This window comes from Stylophora pistillata, chromosome 10 (assembly GCF_964205215.1).
Source record: "Stylophora pistillata chromosome 10, jaStyPist1.2, whole genome shotgun sequence".
Classification (NCBI taxonomy): Eukaryota; Metazoa; Cnidaria; class Anthozoa; order Scleractinia; family Pocilloporidae; genus Stylophora; species Stylophora pistillata.
In genome coordinates, this window is record NC_142528.1 from 30,054,137 (window position 1) to 30,074,136 (window position 20,000).

The 20,000-nt window shown below is 39.5% G+C and overlaps 1 protein-coding gene and 1 pseudogene across 3 annotated transcripts in view; one reads left to right on the top strand and one right to left on the bottom strand.

Annotated features, from left to right (window-relative positions):
* LOC111325455 (uncharacterized) overlaps nucleotides 1-16,140 on the bottom strand; it is a 30,411-nt gene extending 14,271 nt beyond the window's left edge. For 2 of the 3 annotated variants that reach the window (XM_088736176.1, XM_088736174.1), the window contains exons 1-23: nucleotides 16,067-16,140; nucleotides 14,867-14,944; nucleotides 14,204-14,381; nucleotides 13,462-13,700; nucleotides 12,637-12,831; nucleotides 12,114-12,523; nucleotides 11,388-11,547; nucleotides 10,986-11,171; nucleotides 10,065-10,474; nucleotides 9,686-9,845; nucleotides 9,326-9,531; nucleotides 8,685-8,825; nucleotides 8,004-8,145; nucleotides 7,072-7,415; nucleotides 6,054-6,195; nucleotides 5,630-5,746; nucleotides 5,077-5,193; nucleotides 3,097-3,480; nucleotides 2,641-2,751; nucleotides 2,025-2,141; nucleotides 1,689-1,805; nucleotides 1,173-1,292; nucleotides 402-785 (exon numbers count right to left, since the gene is read on the bottom strand). In XM_088736176.1, coding sequence (XP_088592302.1) covers nucleotides 402-785; nucleotides 1,173-1,292; nucleotides 1,689-1,805; nucleotides 2,025-2,141; nucleotides 2,641-2,751; nucleotides 3,097-3,480; nucleotides 5,077-5,193; nucleotides 5,630-5,746; nucleotides 6,054-6,195; nucleotides 7,072-7,415; nucleotides 8,004-8,145; nucleotides 8,685-8,825; nucleotides 9,326-9,531; nucleotides 9,686-9,845; nucleotides 10,065-10,474; nucleotides 10,986-11,171; nucleotides 11,388-11,547; nucleotides 12,114-12,523; nucleotides 12,637-12,831; nucleotides 13,462-13,700; nucleotides 14,204-14,381; nucleotides 14,867-14,924 — 4,438 coding nt within the window. In that variant the 5' untranslated portion in view covers nucleotides 14,925-14,944; nucleotides 16,067-16,140. The remainder of the gene's footprint in view (nucleotides 1-401; nucleotides 786-1,172; nucleotides 1,293-1,688; nucleotides 1,806-2,024; nucleotides 2,142-2,640; nucleotides 2,752-3,096; nucleotides 3,481-5,076; nucleotides 5,194-5,629; nucleotides 5,747-6,053; nucleotides 6,196-7,071; nucleotides 7,416-8,003; nucleotides 8,146-8,684; nucleotides 8,826-9,325; nucleotides 9,532-9,685; nucleotides 9,846-10,064; nucleotides 10,475-10,985; nucleotides 11,172-11,387; nucleotides 11,548-12,113; nucleotides 12,524-12,636; nucleotides 12,832-13,461; nucleotides 13,701-14,203; nucleotides 14,382-14,866; nucleotides 14,945-16,066) is intronic. The other variant, XM_088736175.1, reaches the window with a different exon arrangement.
* Nucleotides 16,141-18,136: 1,996 nt separating this feature from the next.
* LOC148722637 (uncharacterized) overlaps nucleotides 18,137-20,000 on the top strand; it is a 3,500-nt pseudogene continuing 1,636 nt past the window's right edge.

A 20,000-nucleotide genomic window follows, 5' to 3' on the forward strand; every position in this document is an offset into this window, starting at 1 on the left:
AACTGGCCTTGTGATACGTTTGGTTTGAGTTTACAAAACTTGATGCAATTTTCAATTGAGTATGGTAGGTAATATGGAATAGCTTTGTTTTTTCCTTACTTCGCTCTGCGATCGTTCCAGAAAACTCGCACCTCTCTCTCAAACTTTAGGCAGTTTGGTGGGTTTTACTTTAGGCTCGCAATGGCTCTTACAAATGTTTTCCTTTCTTCTGATTGGACATTGTGATTATATTAGTTTTACGACACTCAATCGCAAAACATTCTAATAAAACTGCTCTACAAACGAAGGGCTAACGCTCGAAACGTCAGCTTTTGTAATCGTTACGGTGGCCAATTTACCATTTCAACTTTGTTGATATATCCAAATTATTGCTCTACAAACAGCAGTGGATGATAACTTACTATGTCCCTTGTTTCCACAATAACGTAAAGAGCATCCCGGTGTCCTTCCTAGATGATACACTAAGTAGTTCCCACAGTTACGGATACTGACAAACACGTGCCATGTACAAAGGTTATTGCCCCAATTGAAGCAAACCTTTCGCGAAACAACCCCATCCTCCTTCTTTGGATGTTGACCATTCAGCCAGCCTGGTGCATGGGTTCCACAATGATGTTTGGCTACAGGCGAAGTAGGCATCCTTGTTCCTGCGGCACCTGTGAAGCGGTACCACTTGGCTTGGGAAGGAAAGTCGTTTCTGTCACACTTCAACAACCTACCCCTTTGAGAACCAGAGGCACGATCAGCGGTGTTCAGTTCAGTGTAGCTCGAACATTCCTTGGGATCTGAAACAGAGAGCAATTACTCATGAGGCTACAAATACGCAAAAGGAAATCCGTGGTAGAAAAAGACACCCAACGAGCATTGGGTTATGTATGCAATGACTCACTTGGCCGATATTTCAGATCATTTCTTCAGGTTGTTTTTTCGACCATTCGCTGTTTAATTTGGCTACGAAATGGTCTTCAGATCGAGCATCATTTACTTGGCAGCGGCGAAGCATTAAAAATAATTCAACATGGCTTTCCTGATGTCATGTTCATAAGCTACGTACCTACCTTGATCTTCTGAGCCACAAAGTTCTTATCAGTGTGGCCCTCTTTCTGTTGGAATTTTTTGTCAATTTGTTCACTTATTTTTTGTTTCATTGATCTGGTTTCGCAAATTCTTACCTTCGTCGCAGTGTCTTCCAGTAAACCAGCCACCAACACATGTGCACTTGTAACTTCCAACAGTATTAGCACATTTAGCTCCATTCTTGCAGGGTTTGATGCCGACACATTCATCAACATCTAGAAAATAAGAAAACAAGAACCCAAATGATTTCAATCACCAAATACACATCACAGTGTCAAACATAAGGTTTGGATTCCCTAGTAAGTCGAATCATAAAGCAGCTTCCACTGTCTGTCTTGTATACAACTGTTTCGAAAAAAATTGTCGAAAACAGGGCAGAAGTTTACGCGACATTCTTGAAGGGTAATCTGGGTACCCGGTAATCAATGAATTTTAACGTGTCAAATAAGTAAATAAATTAATCAATTTGTGAATTGAAAATCACCCACAACACCTTTCGGGGTCGTCACGTGAATTTTCACGCTTTTTCCAACAATCTTCGGTAATAGCTGTATGTAACACACCGTAAGGAAACCATCATTGGGCTAGATCAAGAAAGTATTTAAATCTACCCTCATCGCAGTGTTTTCCTTTAAAGTTATTGGGGCACTTGCAGCTGTATCCACCAACAGAGTTAATACAGGTTCCTCCGTTTTTACACGGCTTGTGTACTGTGCACTCGTTGATATCTAAGTGAAAGAACGATTTAGTTGAATTAAAGGCCTAAGTTATGACATATACGACATATCTTTCTCGAAGCCTCCAAGCTAGTTCTTTATTTGGGCGCTCTCGGTTTTTGTCAGAGAAAACGCAAAACGATTATTGAGCATACTGTGTAACTTAACACCGAGAAACACGAAACCTGAGTTTTGATAAAAGCAAGAATATTCACTTGAAATATCACCAACCCGTCTCACAGTTCCTTCCAGTATATTTCGCTCCGCATGCGCATTTGTAGCTTCCAGCTGTGTTGGTGCACGTTCCTCCATTCTTACATGGATTGTTAACAGAACATTCATCGATATCTGGAAAGGAAGATATCAAGACGAACGCTTTCACAAGATGCAGGGTGCTACGTTTGTTTCACGGAGAAAGTCATTATACGAACGAAACTTACTGGCGAGCAGTCTTAAAATATTGAGCACTGCTGTGATAGCGTAGAGAACTCATGATTCTTTAGCAACCGCGATATTAATGCCACATTTCATGCGTGGATGGAAAATACACATAGGGGACAATTTCCATAGTCTATATATATAAATATTATTAAAACTAGTCTTCCAATGTGTGAAAAATGGTGGGTTTAGCTGTTGACTGTACACAAATTTATACGCTAACATGACCCTAGCAGTTACTTTTGAGGAACTGCATGAATACCAACTCCTGCTCGTTTGTCGTGATTTACCGAAAACACATTTATCAAGTTTCACACTGGAATATTTGCGATTAATCTCGTCATATGGATACGGAAATCTATCGAATTAAAACTGGGTAAAGTTACTGTTTACAACATGCATGACATACCTTTATCGCAGTTCTTTCCTTGGTAGCCACCTTTACACTGGCAGTAGTAGCCGTCACCTTGAGGTTTACATACTCCGCCATTTTGACAGGGATTCTTTGGTTCACAAACGTCTACGGGTAAACAGAGTAATAAAGGGCAAGGCAAGTCATATTCCCATTTTCTTGCACACAGTATACTTCTGTGAACTCATAGGAAACAGATCAAGTCAATCTTGGTCACGAAAGGACACCTGATTACAACGTCTTTTTTCATTAACACTTACAAAAAAGAAATTGACTGAGCGATAGACCACATTTTCGTTCAGTTTACCAGCGTAATAACGCACGCAGGATGTTGGGACAACTCGACAAAAGTTTCTAACAAATTTCTTGACAGTTCTCGCTGCACAATTGCTTCTCCTTAAAAGAAAATTAAACCGAAGAGTTCTCTGAAATGAGCTTTTACTTTGTACTTACTATGTCCTTTATCGCCGCAAAATCGTAAATAACACGCCGGCGGCTTCGCCAGCTTGTACACGTAGTGGCTTCCACAGTTCCTGACATCGATATCGACACTCCACCGACAACAGTCGCCACTCCAGTGGAAGCAGATCTTCCTCTTGACCACTCCATCTTCCTTCTTGGGGTGTACATCCTTCATCCATCCAGGAGCGTGGGTTCCGCAGCGTTGCGTAGGAACGCAGGAGTTTGGTATCTTGGTACCAGCTGCTCCGACAAATTGATGCCACTTTCCAATCGTTTTCAGATTTCTTGCGTCGCATTCCAGAAAGCTCCTTCTCAAGTTGCCTGAGGCTCGGTTTGCTTCACTTAGTTTGATGTTTACGATGCACTCAGCAGGAACTATGTTGCAGAGAAGGAGATGCGTTAATTAACCTGCTTTAACGAAGATAATCCTAAGGATGGCTCTTAAAAGAGACCCGTTAGGTTTTGTGGGGTAAGTGATTTTACTTCGGATACATGTGGATACTAAGAATACTTATGTAGATGACGGTTTTTCGAGCGACTCGAAGTAATGAACGGCAGTGAGAATGAGTGGCGACTCCTCTCAAAGCTCCGTTGCTTTGAGGCGCCCCAAAGCTCATCAGGTACGCAGCCTATCATACCAGACAAGCAGCGTTTCCCCAAAAGCCCCACGCATAACAGGCAATTCAATTTACAGGGTGTCAAGTGACAAATGACACTTAGAAAATAGGAAAATAGGAATGACAGTGGCCAAAAAATAGGAAATAAATAGGAATTCTCACCCCAAAATAGGAAAAAAATAGGAGGATTTCTTTGAGTTCTATCCTCTTAACACTCCCAATAGAAACTCTGTTCCACAACCCAGCGCTTTAATATTTAACAGGCACTATGACATACATCCATAACGCATTGCAGCCCCACTTCAACATGGCAAATGCACATACATGCAAATGAACCTCCCAGAATCCCTTGCATGTTATCAAAAGCACTGAGAAAGTCTGGGCACTAGTTTCAGAAGAAAATCACTCATAAAGGCTTCAAACTGGTCTTTTTGGAAATGAAGTTTCAGTTTTTTGCAGAATTTATCAATTTTATTTGCAATTTTATTTCAAATATTTCAAAATGTTTTTGTGTACCTAGTAAAACCCTAAAAAAATAGGAAAAACTAGGAATTTCATGTAAAAATAGGAGAAAATAGGAGGCAGGCCAAAAAATAGGAAAAATAGGAACTTGACACCCTGAATTTATTCTAAAACAGAGCCACTTTCATTTTTTTTCTTGCGCTACGGACGTCAAATGACAGACGCTGCATTTTGCAATAATTGGTTATATGAAAAAGGTAACAACCATATCAGAACTTTAACGCTCCTCTAGTTTACCAAAAGACTTTTCAGATGACACTGTATAGCGAAGATTGAAAATATTAAGAAAGATAAGTAGATAACATCTAAAGAAGATTACGCGGGGAACAGTTTCGATCTTAGTAATAACGGCGTTTGCCTGACGAAACGGTCACTAGCTTCCGATGTGGATCGCAACGATTCGGTTGCGATTCTCCTGATTTTACTTTTCTGGGAGATTCCTCTTTATATTGACATATGAGTTTCGAAACTAGTTACATAGTTTAGTTTATTGTGTCGAAAGTAAACAAAAATCAAGATTTTCCTCTTTATATTGACATATGAGTTTCGAAACTAGTTACATAGTTTAGTTTATTGTGTCGAAAGTAAACAAAAATCAAGATTTTCCTGAGTAAGGTAAAGCCGTTTTATATTACAACATGTTAATATAATTGGGATAAATGTAGTAAATATAGATACCTAGGAAAACTGAACACGAATGAATGTAATCGCACTGAGTACCTTGGATGAGATCAAGCGATCACAATCATGAAACATCTAAAAAGCGTTTTCATGATCTTATAATATACATCACTGACTAACACGTCTGAAAAGCCTCTAGAGAAACATCTACCTTCATCACAATTCTTTCCTGTAAACCAACCACCAACACAGGTGCATTTGTAGCCCCCTGGTTTATTCTCACACTTGCCGCCATTCTTGCAGGGTTTGCTGGCGCATTCATCGACATCTGTGTTGTGAATAAGCACGCAAAAACATTCCAACATGAGATTCAGTTTAGGTTTCATATCTTAAGTTATTTGTAACGAATTTAAGGAGGGAAGGAAGACATGGATGGTTAAAGGAAGAAACCTATATAGGACAAATTCTTTTCGCTGTAGATCCCTGAAACAATCATAAATATGTAATCTCCGAAATAATCATAAATATGAAGTGCGTTTAGCTGAACCACTGTTGACGTTTATAAACGAGTTTCAAGATTCATCGAAGTACAAGAAGGTAACTCAACCCTCGTCCAGTCTCAACGACAAAAACAACATAACAACTTACCCTCTGTGGCCGTAACAAGAGCAAATGGGAGTTCATTCCTTGGCAAGTACCGCAAACAATATCATCCCTCAACACTCAATGTAGAAACAATTTTCATTATTACCACAGTAACTTACCCACGTCACAGTTTTTGCCTTTAAAACCAGGAGGACATTTACACTGATAACCACCCACAATATTTGTGCAATGGGCGCCATTTTGACAAGGCTTATGCACACTGCAAATGTCACCGTCTACACAGAAATATAAATAGAACACAGTTAAATAAGTGATTCAAGAGAGAAATGCTTTCACAAAATTATTGATTTCATAAACTTTAAAAGAAGGCCGCTGACCAAAGCGCTTTTCGATTCAGTTCAGTAAAACCAGAAGTCATGATTGCTTTTAGTTTTACCGTGTTACCTTCATTGGTTGAGAAGGTAGCCCTCGAATTTTTTAAACCTATCACAAAGAACAGTGAAGCAAACAACTGAAATCGTGGATGACTTTCGACACTCAAACGAGAATTTTTTTTTTTTGTATATGGCCTAAGCGTCATACCTTCAGTACATCCGTAGAACTCCACTCTCAGAGAAATGGTTCCATACCAGCTCTTAGGTTTGACCCGTATATACTGTGCTATGATTGGTGGATCAATAAACTCGGATGCTACAGTGTAACGATCCTTGTTTCCTTGGAAGACCTAGGTATTTGAACACAGATTGTTATTTAATGCTGACTCGACTCGTCATTCCTTGATAAGATTCTTTCAAATAGTCAATTTTTTTCATTCCTGATCTTTCAGAGCAATTTTCAATAGCGCTTTGAAAAACCAAAACCAAAGTAATCAAAAACGGCATTGAAAACGACGAATTACTTCACCGTTAGCAAATGAGGATTCAAAGTAAAACCAGGCAAACCGCACAACGCGCGGAAAGACGCCGATGACGAAGTCGGGATTGGTTTGCGTTTTGCGTCTGATTTAATATGAGGATGGCGTGAGTTTTCTGGATCAATCCAGACCGAAGTAAAACAAAACCAAAATAACCTCGGATATCTCTGCACGCTCGATTGAAAATTTCCCTTCCTATTTTCCTATCATACCAAACTGATATTTCCTAGTCTCCTTCAAGCCGAGTATAGTTTTGGAGCGCAAAATATTTCATAAGAAAAAATATAGAGATAATGATATTAAGAGCAGATTAGAACTAGTTTCACTAGCATCACCTGAAGTAATAGTACGTGACATTTTAAAAATTGCCTAGTGAAGCAGAGCCTTAAAACCTGTTAATGGAATCCAAGGTGATCTATGATGCTCTCATATTTTCAAGTCATCTTTATTTAGGCAGGGTAGCCCCATCAGCCATAGGCTGGTATCAAAAGGGGCCCTGAAGAAAAATCATAGAACTTTCGAATTAATTTTTCGTACTTGATATCAAACTCAGGAAGCCGTAACACCTTAATGTCCTGTGAGATTCGTCACAACGAAACAGATATTCCAAACATTTCAAGTTTCTTCTGAGTTTGACAGTAACACAAAACTACTTACACCAAGGATCACACAGGTGTGAGAACGTACCGTAACAATATTATTCAGTTTGTAATCTTTCCACGTCTTTCCATCGAAGCTGTAAGCCAAAGTGTAGGTCTTCACCCACTGGTCAGCGTCCATTCGTCCCTGAGTGGCAACGCGACGTACCTTAGCGACCACGTCGAACTTCGCTTGAATGTACTGGTTGCCATCTGCTGTTTTAGCGGACCATGCACCGATTCGTGAACCTGTTTTCTGGAAGTGAAGCCTACCATTATCTGCTCTGTGGTTAGCATCGTATTGTGAAGAAGCCTGTAGGGCATCTGCTTTGATACGCCCGCTTTGCATGCCGAGTGCTTCCATGCACAGAGGGGGACTGGGAGGGACAAAACCTGATGAGCGAGAAAAATGGTGGCGAAGCATTTAACAATTTCATGGGGATTCTCTTGATCTCTAATAACAGTCACGTTCATCTTTCGACCCTGTGTTTCATTTAGACAATTAAACTCTCTAACTGAAACAGTTATCAACTCCACGTTATGCCATTGGAAGCTAGAAACGCCAACTGTCTTACAGCTCTCGGATAGACCCTTTTTTCCGAAATGTCAACAGAAAATTTGAAATAGTTAACCTCTTACCCTTGCGGATACTGAATCAAGTCGACATTCAGAAATAATAGACAAATGAGTGAAGTAAATTACTAAGGCAGGGGCACGTTTACGAGTGGTTTTTCATCCAACAGTGCCGTGGAATTTCAATTTGAAGTATTGCATTTTGTGGAGAGGAGAAAACAGAAAACCTTTAGTAGATACCGCGGAGCAAGGACAAGAGCAACCTAGATTTGACGTCAGGTAAGTGAATCAAACTCGGAACAGTGGGAGCAAACAATCTCACTTCTTTGCCATTTATGCTTCTCTTTAGTACATTCTCCGAAGCAGTAAGAAATCATTTCAGTTGATGTAACATAACTTCGAGCTTACCTGTTTGACAGCCAAATAATTCAAGTCTCAAGGAGATATGTCTATGGAACGTTTTTGGATGGAGACGAAAGAAACGAGTGTAGATGGGAACTTCTAACTTGTTTACTTTGATTGTATTCCTGTCTGAGTTTCCTGTAAAGATCTAAGAAAATGACAAAACAAGCAACAGTCACGAAAAGCAGTTTCCACATGAAACAAAAAGTTCCCTTTCAACGCAGCAAATCCGAGAGCAAGGAAAGGGAACTTCTTCAAGCAACTATTTTGGATTAAATCAGAGTCGCCTTGAGTTGTCACCCACAACAAAGGAAAGATTTACATCTAGATGGAGAGTTGCATGGAGAGATAATTTCCAACCCTTATAACAAAGGTTCCAGCGACTATTACCAGCATGGACTAAGAGAGATGGAACTCAACCATAATCAACAAATTCAAGTAAGATCAAACGCAGCAAGAGCATTGTGGAGTCATCAAGACTTCAAAAGGCCTCCTAGCAAAATGATACGCTTTGGAGGGAAATGCGATTCCCAGAAATAATTCATCGAACATATTCCAGTAAAAGTCTTTACAGCTACGCTACCTGACGGAATTGTGGTATATATCTATTTTTGGACAATCCCTGGCAATAGGTTCGACAACCATATCAAAAGGTTTGGGTTCAGATAGGCGGCATGTCAAACTTACAATTGGACCATTGTCACCGTAGACCTCGTAGAAACCATTACTGAGGCTGTAGGATATCCAGTATGACGTCACCCACTGATTATAATCACTTCTACCTTGGGTAAACACCTGTGTTATCTTGACAACCTTGCCAAAGTCGATCTGCAAAGTGAATATTAAGATAGCAATACGATTTATAATTGTACAAGAAGTAAATCATTGTTTAGTAGGAAACGCATGGGTGCAATGGTTAGGGCGCTCAAACTGGATCGAACGGCCCAGGAACCGGTAACTTTACCGACCACAAGCTATTTCTAAAACATTTAACTCAAAAACCAATCTACTCTGCTTTGTTTTCTAATATTTTGATAGTTCTGATCTCAATCATCTCTAATGAACATATCAAACCAAGAAAGCAGTTTTTGAGACTGATAACAACAGTGACGTCAGAGAAGAGGCCCCAGGTTCGAGCCCTAACAGGGTCAATCCCCAAGCGTTCATTCAGGAACACGGATGGGTACTGAGTACTAGTGAGGTGTCATGACACCACATAGTACCCTTCCTAGTTGCCAGGTGCCTAGAAAATTGGAAATGTTCAGACTCGTGTGCAGACATTTCACAGACAAGAGAGAGTCGAGTATCGGTAAATAGACAACATATACCTGAATCCACTGCCCTAAGTCATTATACTTTGCAGACCAAGCTCCTGTCTTCGCTCCCGAACGTGCAGAATTTAGTCGCGCACGGATTGGACTATGGTTACCATCCCATTGGCTGGAGGCCGTGATAGCATCATCAGGAATGTCACCACTCTGAATACCTAGCTTTCCTTCCTTACATCGAGGGCTAGGCGTAGATGGTGGTGCACCTGAAACAACAAAGAAAAATACTGAAGTCAATAAATGTTCGAAGAATCAATATCCAGGGGTTGATCTATATTCAGTCGTGGCAGTAAAAGGAACACAAAACAAAACCGGCTACAGCTTCCAGGTTCGTTTGTTGGTGTCATTGTACGAGCTTACCTTGACAAGACTCATCTAGAATCATCTGTAGTTTATCCTTCAAGACGTCAAAGGCATCCACCTGTATAACATACTGATCATCGTTCATGGCGATCTGACGCAGCTCTCGCTGGTTGATACCGTGACCAATACCTACTGCAACGGTTCTGACACCTCTTTCCTACCAAATTAAAAAGGTAAGAATGATGAAAAAGAATATTTCTTGTTTTCTTTTGATTTTCTTGGTTAGATGTTTCCAGATAGCTTTTGTAAGTGCCCGAGTAAGTAAAGAATGATATCGTACGAAATATAAAAGATGCATGGTTAAACACACTGGCAAAATCAAACCCTGTTGATCAATTACAAGTGCAATCAACGTTGAAAGATTGATGGTACTAACCTGAAGTGGTTGTAGTACTTCAGGGTATGGCCTGCTTCCTCTGTTGGTTTTACCATCGGTAAACACAATCAAAATGTTTGCTTTGTCGTTACGATCCCCTCCAGCGCTAGTAAACAGCTTTTGAGCAGCCATTTCCAAGGCCTTATCGGTGCGAGTCCACTGACCAGGATACCTAATTTCCATCACACGTTTCTTTAGTTCGACCACGTCGTGATATTTAGCGTTTGCTAGGTCAAATTCCAAATTGGAATTAGTACTATATGTAATTACACCAAAGTGCGTTGCTTTGGTGGAGACTGAGAAGTGAGACATCAAGGACTGGACGAACTCCTTGGCTATTTTGAAGTTGTTTTTACCCACACTGCCTGAGCCATCCAGGATGATCCCAACGTCTAAGGCCTTGGTACAAGCTATATTCAAAATTTTACAAAATTAACACCTACTTGAATCAATTTTCTGCCGCTGATGCATGTTTCGGATTCAGTTTCTTTTATAACGCTGGTGTCGCCGTCTTCGTTTTTATCTACATTCGGTGAAAACGATGACGGCGACAGGTTGGTCGTTTCTATTATGTTCGAGCAACTTTCAATCGAATATCAAATGAAGATAGAAATTGCAGCGGTTTTCCTTCACTGCGCTCTGTCGTTCAGGGGTTTACCAATCCCGTGCCACAAATCAGATTGCAAAACTAGGACCAATCACAGCTTTAGAACTTGGTTTCTTGCACTTAAGACTGCGGATTACACATTTTAATTTGAAATCTGACTCTTGACGAGTAATTTCCTAAAACACTTGGACTGAGGAAATCAATTATAATTTGTCCCGTGACAAACTCACTTCCAGGTAAAAGATCTGTACTTTGCGAAGTTACAGTTGGACAAATTTGATCCTTCAAGGACAAAATTCTTAATTCTTACTCACGTTTGGGACATGGATTCTCAGAACACGCCCCAGTCTCTTCCAACTCTCCAGTGCAACTTTTGCCGTTGCCTTTTGGAGGGGGATTGGTACACGATCTTTCGCGAACTTTTATTCCTCCACCGCAAGACTTAGAGCATTGCGTCCAACTAGACCACGCGGACCAAGCACCATCGACATCACCAGCACCTGATAAGAGATTCTAGTCAATGAATGACAAGCACAAAAATATGACACATGTATCAACATCCTCTACTAAGGGGTATATGTTAGTTGGGTACCCCTGGTCAGGATTATGAACGATTTGTGTTGACTTATTTCCCCTATAGTAACTGATGTTTCATTTCGCTTCCCAATTGAAGCAGGGTCTATTTCGAAGGTTGCAATCTGTTGCATGTCACCCACCTTGACAAGATTCCATGAGGATTTGCTTCAAGTTGCTTTTAAGTTCATCAAAATCGTTTAGATGTGTGACGTAGTCAGGGTTTCCGGCAGCAATCATGAGCAGTTCATCGTCACCAATGCTGTTCCCAATTCCTACGGCAACCGTGCGGACCCCCTTGTTCTAAAACAGAAGAAGAAGGGAACAACACTAACCTTTATTTTTCACTGAACATTTTCACTCGCAGGCGATTGGTTTAAAAGCATCAGGTGACCCAAAGCGACGTCTAAAACTACAATGCTCCCCAGTTTTTTAAACCCTGAGTGCAGTGCCGTGGAAGTCTACTGCTTTTTCAGAGGAAGGTTCAGACTGGTTTTCTAGAAAACTCGCTTTAAAAAGTTATTTTTCAACTGAAGAAAAATATCCGCGCATTATTATTTTCGCGCCAAATGGAGGCCACTGTTTTTGATATTCATCAGAATTTTATCTTCAAAGATATTCATCAGAACTTTATCTTCACAGATTAGTGCAGTTACCTCAAGAAGCTTCTACCTCCTTAAGTCACCCTTAATTGTACAACTTGAAAAACGTAGCCTCATCTTGAATATTCGTTGCCTACAATTCATGTTAATATTGTCCGTTCTGGATCATCCTTATAGTTCTTTGTGAATAATTCTCTCCTCCTTAGCATATTCCTAGGCTAGCAAGCGACAATTTAAACGTTAAGTGCATATTTCCTTGTAGCTAACCTGCAGAGGCTTCAAAACATCCTTATATGGCGCACTCTTGCCACTTGTTTTACCATCGGTGAGGATCACCAAAACATTTGCGGCATCTGCCCTGTCACCACCAGCGGCGCTAAAGATCTGATCAGCGGCCATCTCTAAGGCCAGATCCGTTCTTGTCCCTCCACCAGTGTATTTCAGGCCCTTGATGGCTTCCTGTAGCTTGGAAAGGCTGTGGTATTCCGATTTCGCCAGGTTGAATTTTAATGTGGCCACTGAATGATAGACGATGGCACCGACGTGGGTTCCTTGTGGGGATACTGACAAGTGGCCGACAAGATCAGAGAGGAACTTCAAAGCTTTGGCAAAGTTTCCACTTCCAACGCTGCCTGAAGCATCTATTATCAGGCCAACGTCCAGGGATTTCTTGCAGGCTGTTGAAATGAAATTGACATGAAAGATTAGTAACTGAAAAGGTACGTATGTTGGTGATACGTGGCTGAAGAAAGCGTGAGATTCGAGTTGTAATTTATTTTATGCCACTTACGATCAGGGCACGGATCTTCATTACATTTTTGATCCTCCTCGGGTTCACCCAAGTGGTCGCAGCCCTTTCCATTCCCCACAGGGGCAGGGTCGGTACAGGTTCTTTCACGAGCTCGTGTTCCGCCTCCACAGGTTTTAGTGCATGCAGTCCACTCTGACCACAATGAGTAGCCACCATTTACATCCTTAGGTTTTACTATAGAGGAAGAAAAAGAGAAAACAGACATTGATTAAGCTTCCAAAAAGAGTACTCTTACATTACGATAAAGATACCTAAAGAATTATGTGTGAATTTTCAAACTGATGACCGCATGAAAAGTTGCATAAAATAATGTTGACCTACTGAAACAGTGTAAACATTGAATAAGGATAAAAAAAAATAATTAATCAATGTCTAAGGTTGAGACGTGAAGTAAATAAGTACCACAATATTTTAAAAGCTTTTGTGTGACACTTTCAGCAGCAAGACTATTTTGCAACTGAAAAACAATCATTTAAAGATGTTGGGTAGATGTTTTTGTTTCAGTTGAATGTGTTTCATAGAAATTGAACTTCAAAATATTAGAATAAAATAACCAATTTTCCTTAAAATATAAGCCTCTCGAAAGTAAGAAGAAAAACTGAATCCTTGAAGGAAGCAAACTAAATCCCAATCAAAATTAGCTGGTCAAAAAAACTTTGTCAAAGTTTAAATTGAACCAGTAAGTTTAATCTACTAAGATGAAACCAAATTGAAATGAAAGTCTCATGTAAAATTAAGAACTCCTACAATTGTAAAATTTTAAATACAATTCAATGCTCTCTTTTAATCTAAGAATTCACTCACAGTCTTTCAATCGATAGATGTAGTTAGTGCTTTGAGTTCCAACACATTCCATATCCTTGCTTTTATCACAAGGAGGGAATGGTTCGACAAGCTCTTGGATGCACTTTTTGGAATTAGCTTCACCATATTTGTTAAATGCTGTCTCTCCATTCTCTCCACTCCAGCACTCGCCATAGAACTGCAACCCAAATACTTTCCAACCATTTTCACGGGTTTTATTTGCACAGCGGCAGGCAAGACTGAAAAAAGTCATGTGAAAATGTTATTACCTAATGGTGGTTGCATTGACATTCTACCTGTAGTGATTTTACTTATCATCAGGAGTGTACATATTGTTCTGTTGGGCAATGAGAAATGAAACATAATTTTTTAAGGTTGGCCAGCCCTTGGTTAGCTCATGAGTGCTGCACTGTTGTGTGGGAAGGTCACACCGGACCAACCCTAAGAGTCTTAAAATAACTGAGGACAAGGTGTTGCCTTTGCTATGACATCCGATAATGATAAGATATTCTAATCTTATCAGATAAGGACGATAAACCATTGGCCCTGTCACCATCATCTTCTCTGTACTGGTTAGCAAAGGATGTTAAAAAAACCATTGCTTTTCTCCAAAAGAGTAGGGAATGTAGCCCCCAGTACTGTGGTCTGGCCATGTTACTGTTGATCCTAGTCCAAGCTTTAAAGCTGAACTGGGCCAGCCTGTCTAAATATACCAAATAAATAGATTAAAAGGGCGAGTTACCTGAGCATTGACTCTTCCCATGCATGCCAATCAATCTGGTGACCATCATGGGCATCACTGGATTTGTCTCTATCATTCACTAAGAGATTTGGTAGGGTTCTCATCCCTTTTTTGGTATTGTCCTTGAAACATCCCACTTTTTCGAACGTCCGCTCACATTTTGTATGAGGCAGGGCTGCTTTAAGAAGAAATATACGTAACTTCAGTAAATGATATGTTTATACGATACTTGCAAAGCATTAAACCATATAAGGTGAACCCCGTGTTACAGAGACTTTGAGGCCCTATTAATCAATAATGACAGCTCACATGAGTAACATTTCATTGAGGGAACCTTGCCTTATAGTTGCATTCTTTTGTTTCTGGGCATAATGTGTTGGAAATGTTGTGCAAGTAATTCAAAGAGTCCACTTCCACGCTGCCTTTTTCTCTCGCAAAGGGCTGATCCTGAAACAAGAGCAATTCTCGTCTACAGGCGCGAAAACCGATAACCCAAAACCGCAGTTCATCTGCCGCCATTTTGTTTATTTTGGTAAAGAATAATCAAGCCTTTGCGACTAGGACTGGACTTACGAAATTCGGATAAATAATTAAGAATGCCGATGTCAGGTGGGGGGATCCTGAAGATGGGCGCTCAGACATAATACATAAAAGAAACCGAACCTTTCTTTCCATGAACAAAGAGCACGTTCAAGGCTACAACGAGAAGAGGACTCCACATCTCTGCTAAAGATAAGCAAGCTGCCAAAAAAAAGAAAAATCAAACTAATGTTTTAGTTTACATAGAAAAACATATTGGAAAAAATTATGAGACAGAGGAAAATAATTTCGTTAGTTTAAAGAGGTGACAAATTTATATATCAAATAGATTCAATTCAGGATAATTAAAAATTAATCATTGATTTTCTTCTTTGGAAATATAAAACTTACGTGTTGCGTGCAAAACGATATTAAATTCAGATCACGGTATATAATCTATTGACTCAGGCTATATATCTTTAATTATGCCCGCTTTCAAAAGATCCGAAAATTGACCTAAGTAGTTGTAATTTGTTCCTCTGTTTAAAATCACCTCATTTTTGTGACTTATTTTTATTAGCTCTCTCGGTTCATGAATAGGGTGAAATTTTAAGACAAAATGACCTGAGAACGTGTGAGCCTGCTGTTGAAACAATGTTGAGAGTTTGAAAAACTCATCGCCTCCAGACGCATAGCAGGCCAGGTTACATCTCAGCTGAGTGAAGTGAATCCTCAGAATTATGGCTTTGGAAATTAAGAAGTCATTCAAGACTTTCTCTGATTCTAATTACAGGATAACACTTTTGCTTTATCTTAACCAAGCTTAATCGGTCAAGATGGCTCAGTATATTGGCCTCGCTCTTTTTCTCTGCGGTCAATATCCAGCCATCTTGACCTAACGATTGATCAGTAACGCATGTTTATGAATGCCAGTTTTATTTCACCTACGGTCTGTCACCCCTCCCGATTGAAGGTGTTTCCAAAAAAGTCTATTATTTGTCTAAGATTAAAAACGATTTTTGACTTATCTCCGACAAGTTGACTCGCAATTAAACCTGTTTAAATTCTGAAAAAGTCTGCAACTCGATATCGACGAGTCTCAGTAAACCTTGGAACGGGCTTTAGAACGGATATTTTTCCCTTTGCTAGCAAATCAAAAATCTCTTACAGCTGTTTAGCTACAAACAGAAAATTGGGTTTAACGGTAGGGGTCTGGCTTGCTTCAGGGCTGGAGCTTATGGCTAAAAATCTTTGTATCGTCAACTAGAAAGACGAACATGGAACAAAGAGCCATGAAATAAGTTGCTAGAGTCTCACTAAAAGAAAAGGATAAAAGCTACTTACCTCAATCTTCCTTTTTTATTTTAAGAGGGACTCCGATATTCTCCCTCTGTTGCCCATAGACCCACTCAGAAAGTGGCTTCTGTGAAACCCATTCTTTTTTTTTAAACAAGGCTTTATTTACACAGGAGACCGTACCAGTTTTTATGACAGATACTATTGTTATTAAAGACACTTAAAATAGATTAGTTTTGAAAATAACCTACGAACAAAATTAAAACTACCATTTTGAAACGCGTTATATAGTTTAAATTTGCCAATTTTTGCGTAAATAGTTTGTTTTTAATTTCGATTTAAAGGATTGCCGAGCTGATTTGTTTGCGCTGACGGAAAATATTCTCCTCGAAAACGTTTTGAAATGTTTGCTTTAATAAGAGCAAAGTCAATACATATGTTTTAAGGAAAGGTGTAAGATCATATAGAAACTAAATTCACACATTTTCACCATTCGCTAAGCTACCACTTTTGCCGTCAAATCATACAAATGACGAATCTCGGATAAATTTTTGAATCTGTTAACTCCTCATAACTTGTTCATATTTTCAAGTTTTGCATTATCATGACTCAAAGCCGATTGAAAAGTTTGCGTTTGCACTTGAAAGGTTTACTGCGAAATCAAGATGATGTGCTTCGATTGAAATTTTTTTAGAGTCTTTAAAGGAAAGAATGCATTCTATTTCAAACCTTTGTCAATTAAAACTACCTTCTTCCGAGACATGAAAAACTATTTAGAAAATGTTTTTCATCAATTAACAATTGCTTATTCGCAATAGTTTTGATCATTCTAAAGTATCATACATCGAAAGATTTTACGAGTGAGGTCTTTTAAACCGGGAGAAATAAAAATTCAAATGCCCTAGAGTTTTGCGACCTTATTTATATCAGTATGAAATAAATTCCCCTCTCTTTGAATGATGTTCTTTGCTTTAAAATTGAAAACAAGAGTAATCAAAAGAAATTGAATCGATATTCTTACAAACACAACATTTACAGCCAAGAAAAATGTGAAAAACGCATTTAGAAGAGCTCCTTTTGCAAATGGTAATATTAATTTTAAGAAAAGACTCTCGTAACTTTTTGGCTGTGGGAAGATTGTCATTAAGTCATTTGTTTTTCTTCCAACTGAGGCAAAGCTAGTGTAATCTTAATTAAAATTTAAGACTTTGAATAACACTGTAATAATCAAATCAGTGCTGGTAAATGTATTCATCTATTGATTCAACACTTTTTTAAAACACCACCTCTTAAATTTGACTTAATGAGACGTGATCCAATTAAGAAAAACATATTAGGAAATTCGTTTATGAGGATAAGAATTGGCGTTCAGCAACACTAAAAGGATCTTTTTAACACAGGATTTTGTTCAGCTACCTAGAATTTAATATAATAACGACCGACACAATGTCCGGTTCATGAGTTATCTTTTTCTTCCTTTTTTTCTCAATATCATACTATCGCACTTCTAATTGCAAATTTCCCTAGTTTGAAGCGTTATTAGGGAAACATGAATCCTGCGTATGTTTTCACGAGTACTTCCACATCCAACGTCTACTTTCCAAGGATTTTTGATCTCTTGTAAGGACCAAAGAAGTGAAAAACATTTGTTGAAATTCTTTTTTCTTCGAAAATCTTATGATCCCTACTCTTACTCCGGTGCAAGTGCAACAACGAACTGTTCATGTGCACACAGACTTAGATGAAATGCGCTGATGACCGAACCGAGGTCAAAATGGTTTAATTTTGGTTGTGTTCTTAATTCTTCCATTGGCAACTGTAAATCCGAGCTTGATGGTAGTGCAGAAAGTAGAAATAAACGTGGCGGAAATGTCGGGGAGTTGTGTGACTTGGTGTCTTTTCCGCTTTGACTAAATTAATTTTTTATAATTCTTGTTTAGTTGATACACGAATTCATTTTAACTCAGTTTTTGTTTCTTTTCCTAAACTGTATACTTCGTTAGGTTTGTGATGCGCCCGAGTGGCTGCATAGATTAGCTATTGAATGTTATCAAATTTTTATCCTCCATTCGTCGTTTTGAAGTGTTTTATCATACCTACCTCATTTTTAACTACTTCATGTTTGCGGGTATGTTGATGTATACGAGAAATTTACTTTTTTCATTGCGGAATTGCTGAAAATCGACTAGCAAAAACCTTGGTCACGGGCTAATGCACCGGCCCTTGTCAAGGCAATCTCAACTTGCTCGCTCCAAGGAGAGGACAACGTAAGAAAAACCACCTAAGACGGCCAAACGATAGACCTATCAATGTTTAATGTTATTATTCTTGTAGAGCGTCAGCAAAACTTCGAAGAGACAAAGCAAGAAGCCATCTCACTTCATCATCAGCTTCAGGACCTCTTTAACAAAGGAGGATTCAAACTTCACAAGTGGGACTCAAACTCGCCCGAAGTTTTGAACTCAATCTCCCAAGAGATCAGAAACACAAAGAAGTTCTGATACCTTTGTCAAGACTCTTGGAATTGAGTAAAGTTCCAATCAAGATCACTTCCGTTTCTCTTCCACTAAATTAACCATCAAAAAGTCATTTATTACCAAGCGTGATTATTGTCTGATTCAGCAAAGATTTTTTACCCCCTTGGTCTCATCTCGTGTGTCACCATTGTAGCAAAAATAATCTTCCAACGTCTCTGGGAAAGAAGCACAGCATGGGATGAGCCTCTCCCACCAGACGTTCAAAAAAAGTGGCTAGATTGGAGAACACGACTCCCTGAAATCTCAAACATCCGCATTCCACGTTTTTATACATCAGTCATCAGTGCGATTGTCGTTCGTCAATTAATCGGTTTCTCAGATGCTAGCGAGAAGGCCTACTGTGGCATTGTGTATTTACGAAGCCTTGACACGGCCGGCGGAGTGTACACTTCTCTTGTTATGGCAAAAACACGTGTTGCACCAATCAAGAAGGTCACTTTACCTCGCCTTGAACTCAGTTTAGGCTCACAACTCAGGAAACATCTCCAAGGAATCTTGGCTATCCCAACCAACAATCTTTATGCTTTCGCTGATAGTACTATTGTTCTTTATAGGATCTATGGAAGAAGTCAGCATTTCAAGACCTTCGAAATAAATAGAATCGGAGAAATTGAAGAAAATATTCCCCCTGAAAAATGGGCTCGTGTCATCAGCGAAGAAAACCCTGCTGATGTTGGGCCTCGTGGAATTATACCAGGAGAAATCACTGACCACAGTCTCTGGTGGAATGGTCCTAGTTGGTTGAAAAGGGATCTTTCAAACTGGCATTCCAAGATTTCTGCCCCCTCCTTCTTTGGAGACACTTTACTCCGTGGGCATTGATGAAGCAAGGCTACAGCTCAAAGAACGAAAGGAAGTCATACTTCAAGCAACCACTGCTCCTAATGAAGCCAAACCTGCGATTGACATTGAAAGATACTCTAACTACTTACATCTTTTGAGAGTTACTGCTTGGGTATTTCGTGTCGTTACCCGCTCTCATCTAATCAGCTCCACACCCTTGTCAGTTACTGAATTGTCTAGAGCCAAAATTTGGTTGTTTAAGCAAGCACAAGCCACGATGTTTTCAGAAACAGTAGAAACACTTCAAAATGGAAAACCACTCCCTTTGTCCAATTCTCTACAACCGTTAAATCCATTCCTTGATGCAGATGGTCTGATAAGAGTTGGTGGACGTCTCTCCCAGTCGCTGGAAGACTATAATTCTCGCCATCCACTGATCCTCCATGGAAAACACCATCTCACATTACTAATCATAGAGAATGAACACAAACGTTTATGTCATACTGGACCAAAGCTTACTTTAGGATCTCTTCAAGATCTCTACCATATTGTTGGTGCACGCAGAGCCGTAGGCAAGTGCACACGTCAATGTGTGACATGTCAACGCACTTCCCCATAGGTCGTCACACAGCTCATGGGTCAAGTACCAACTGCACGTCTTC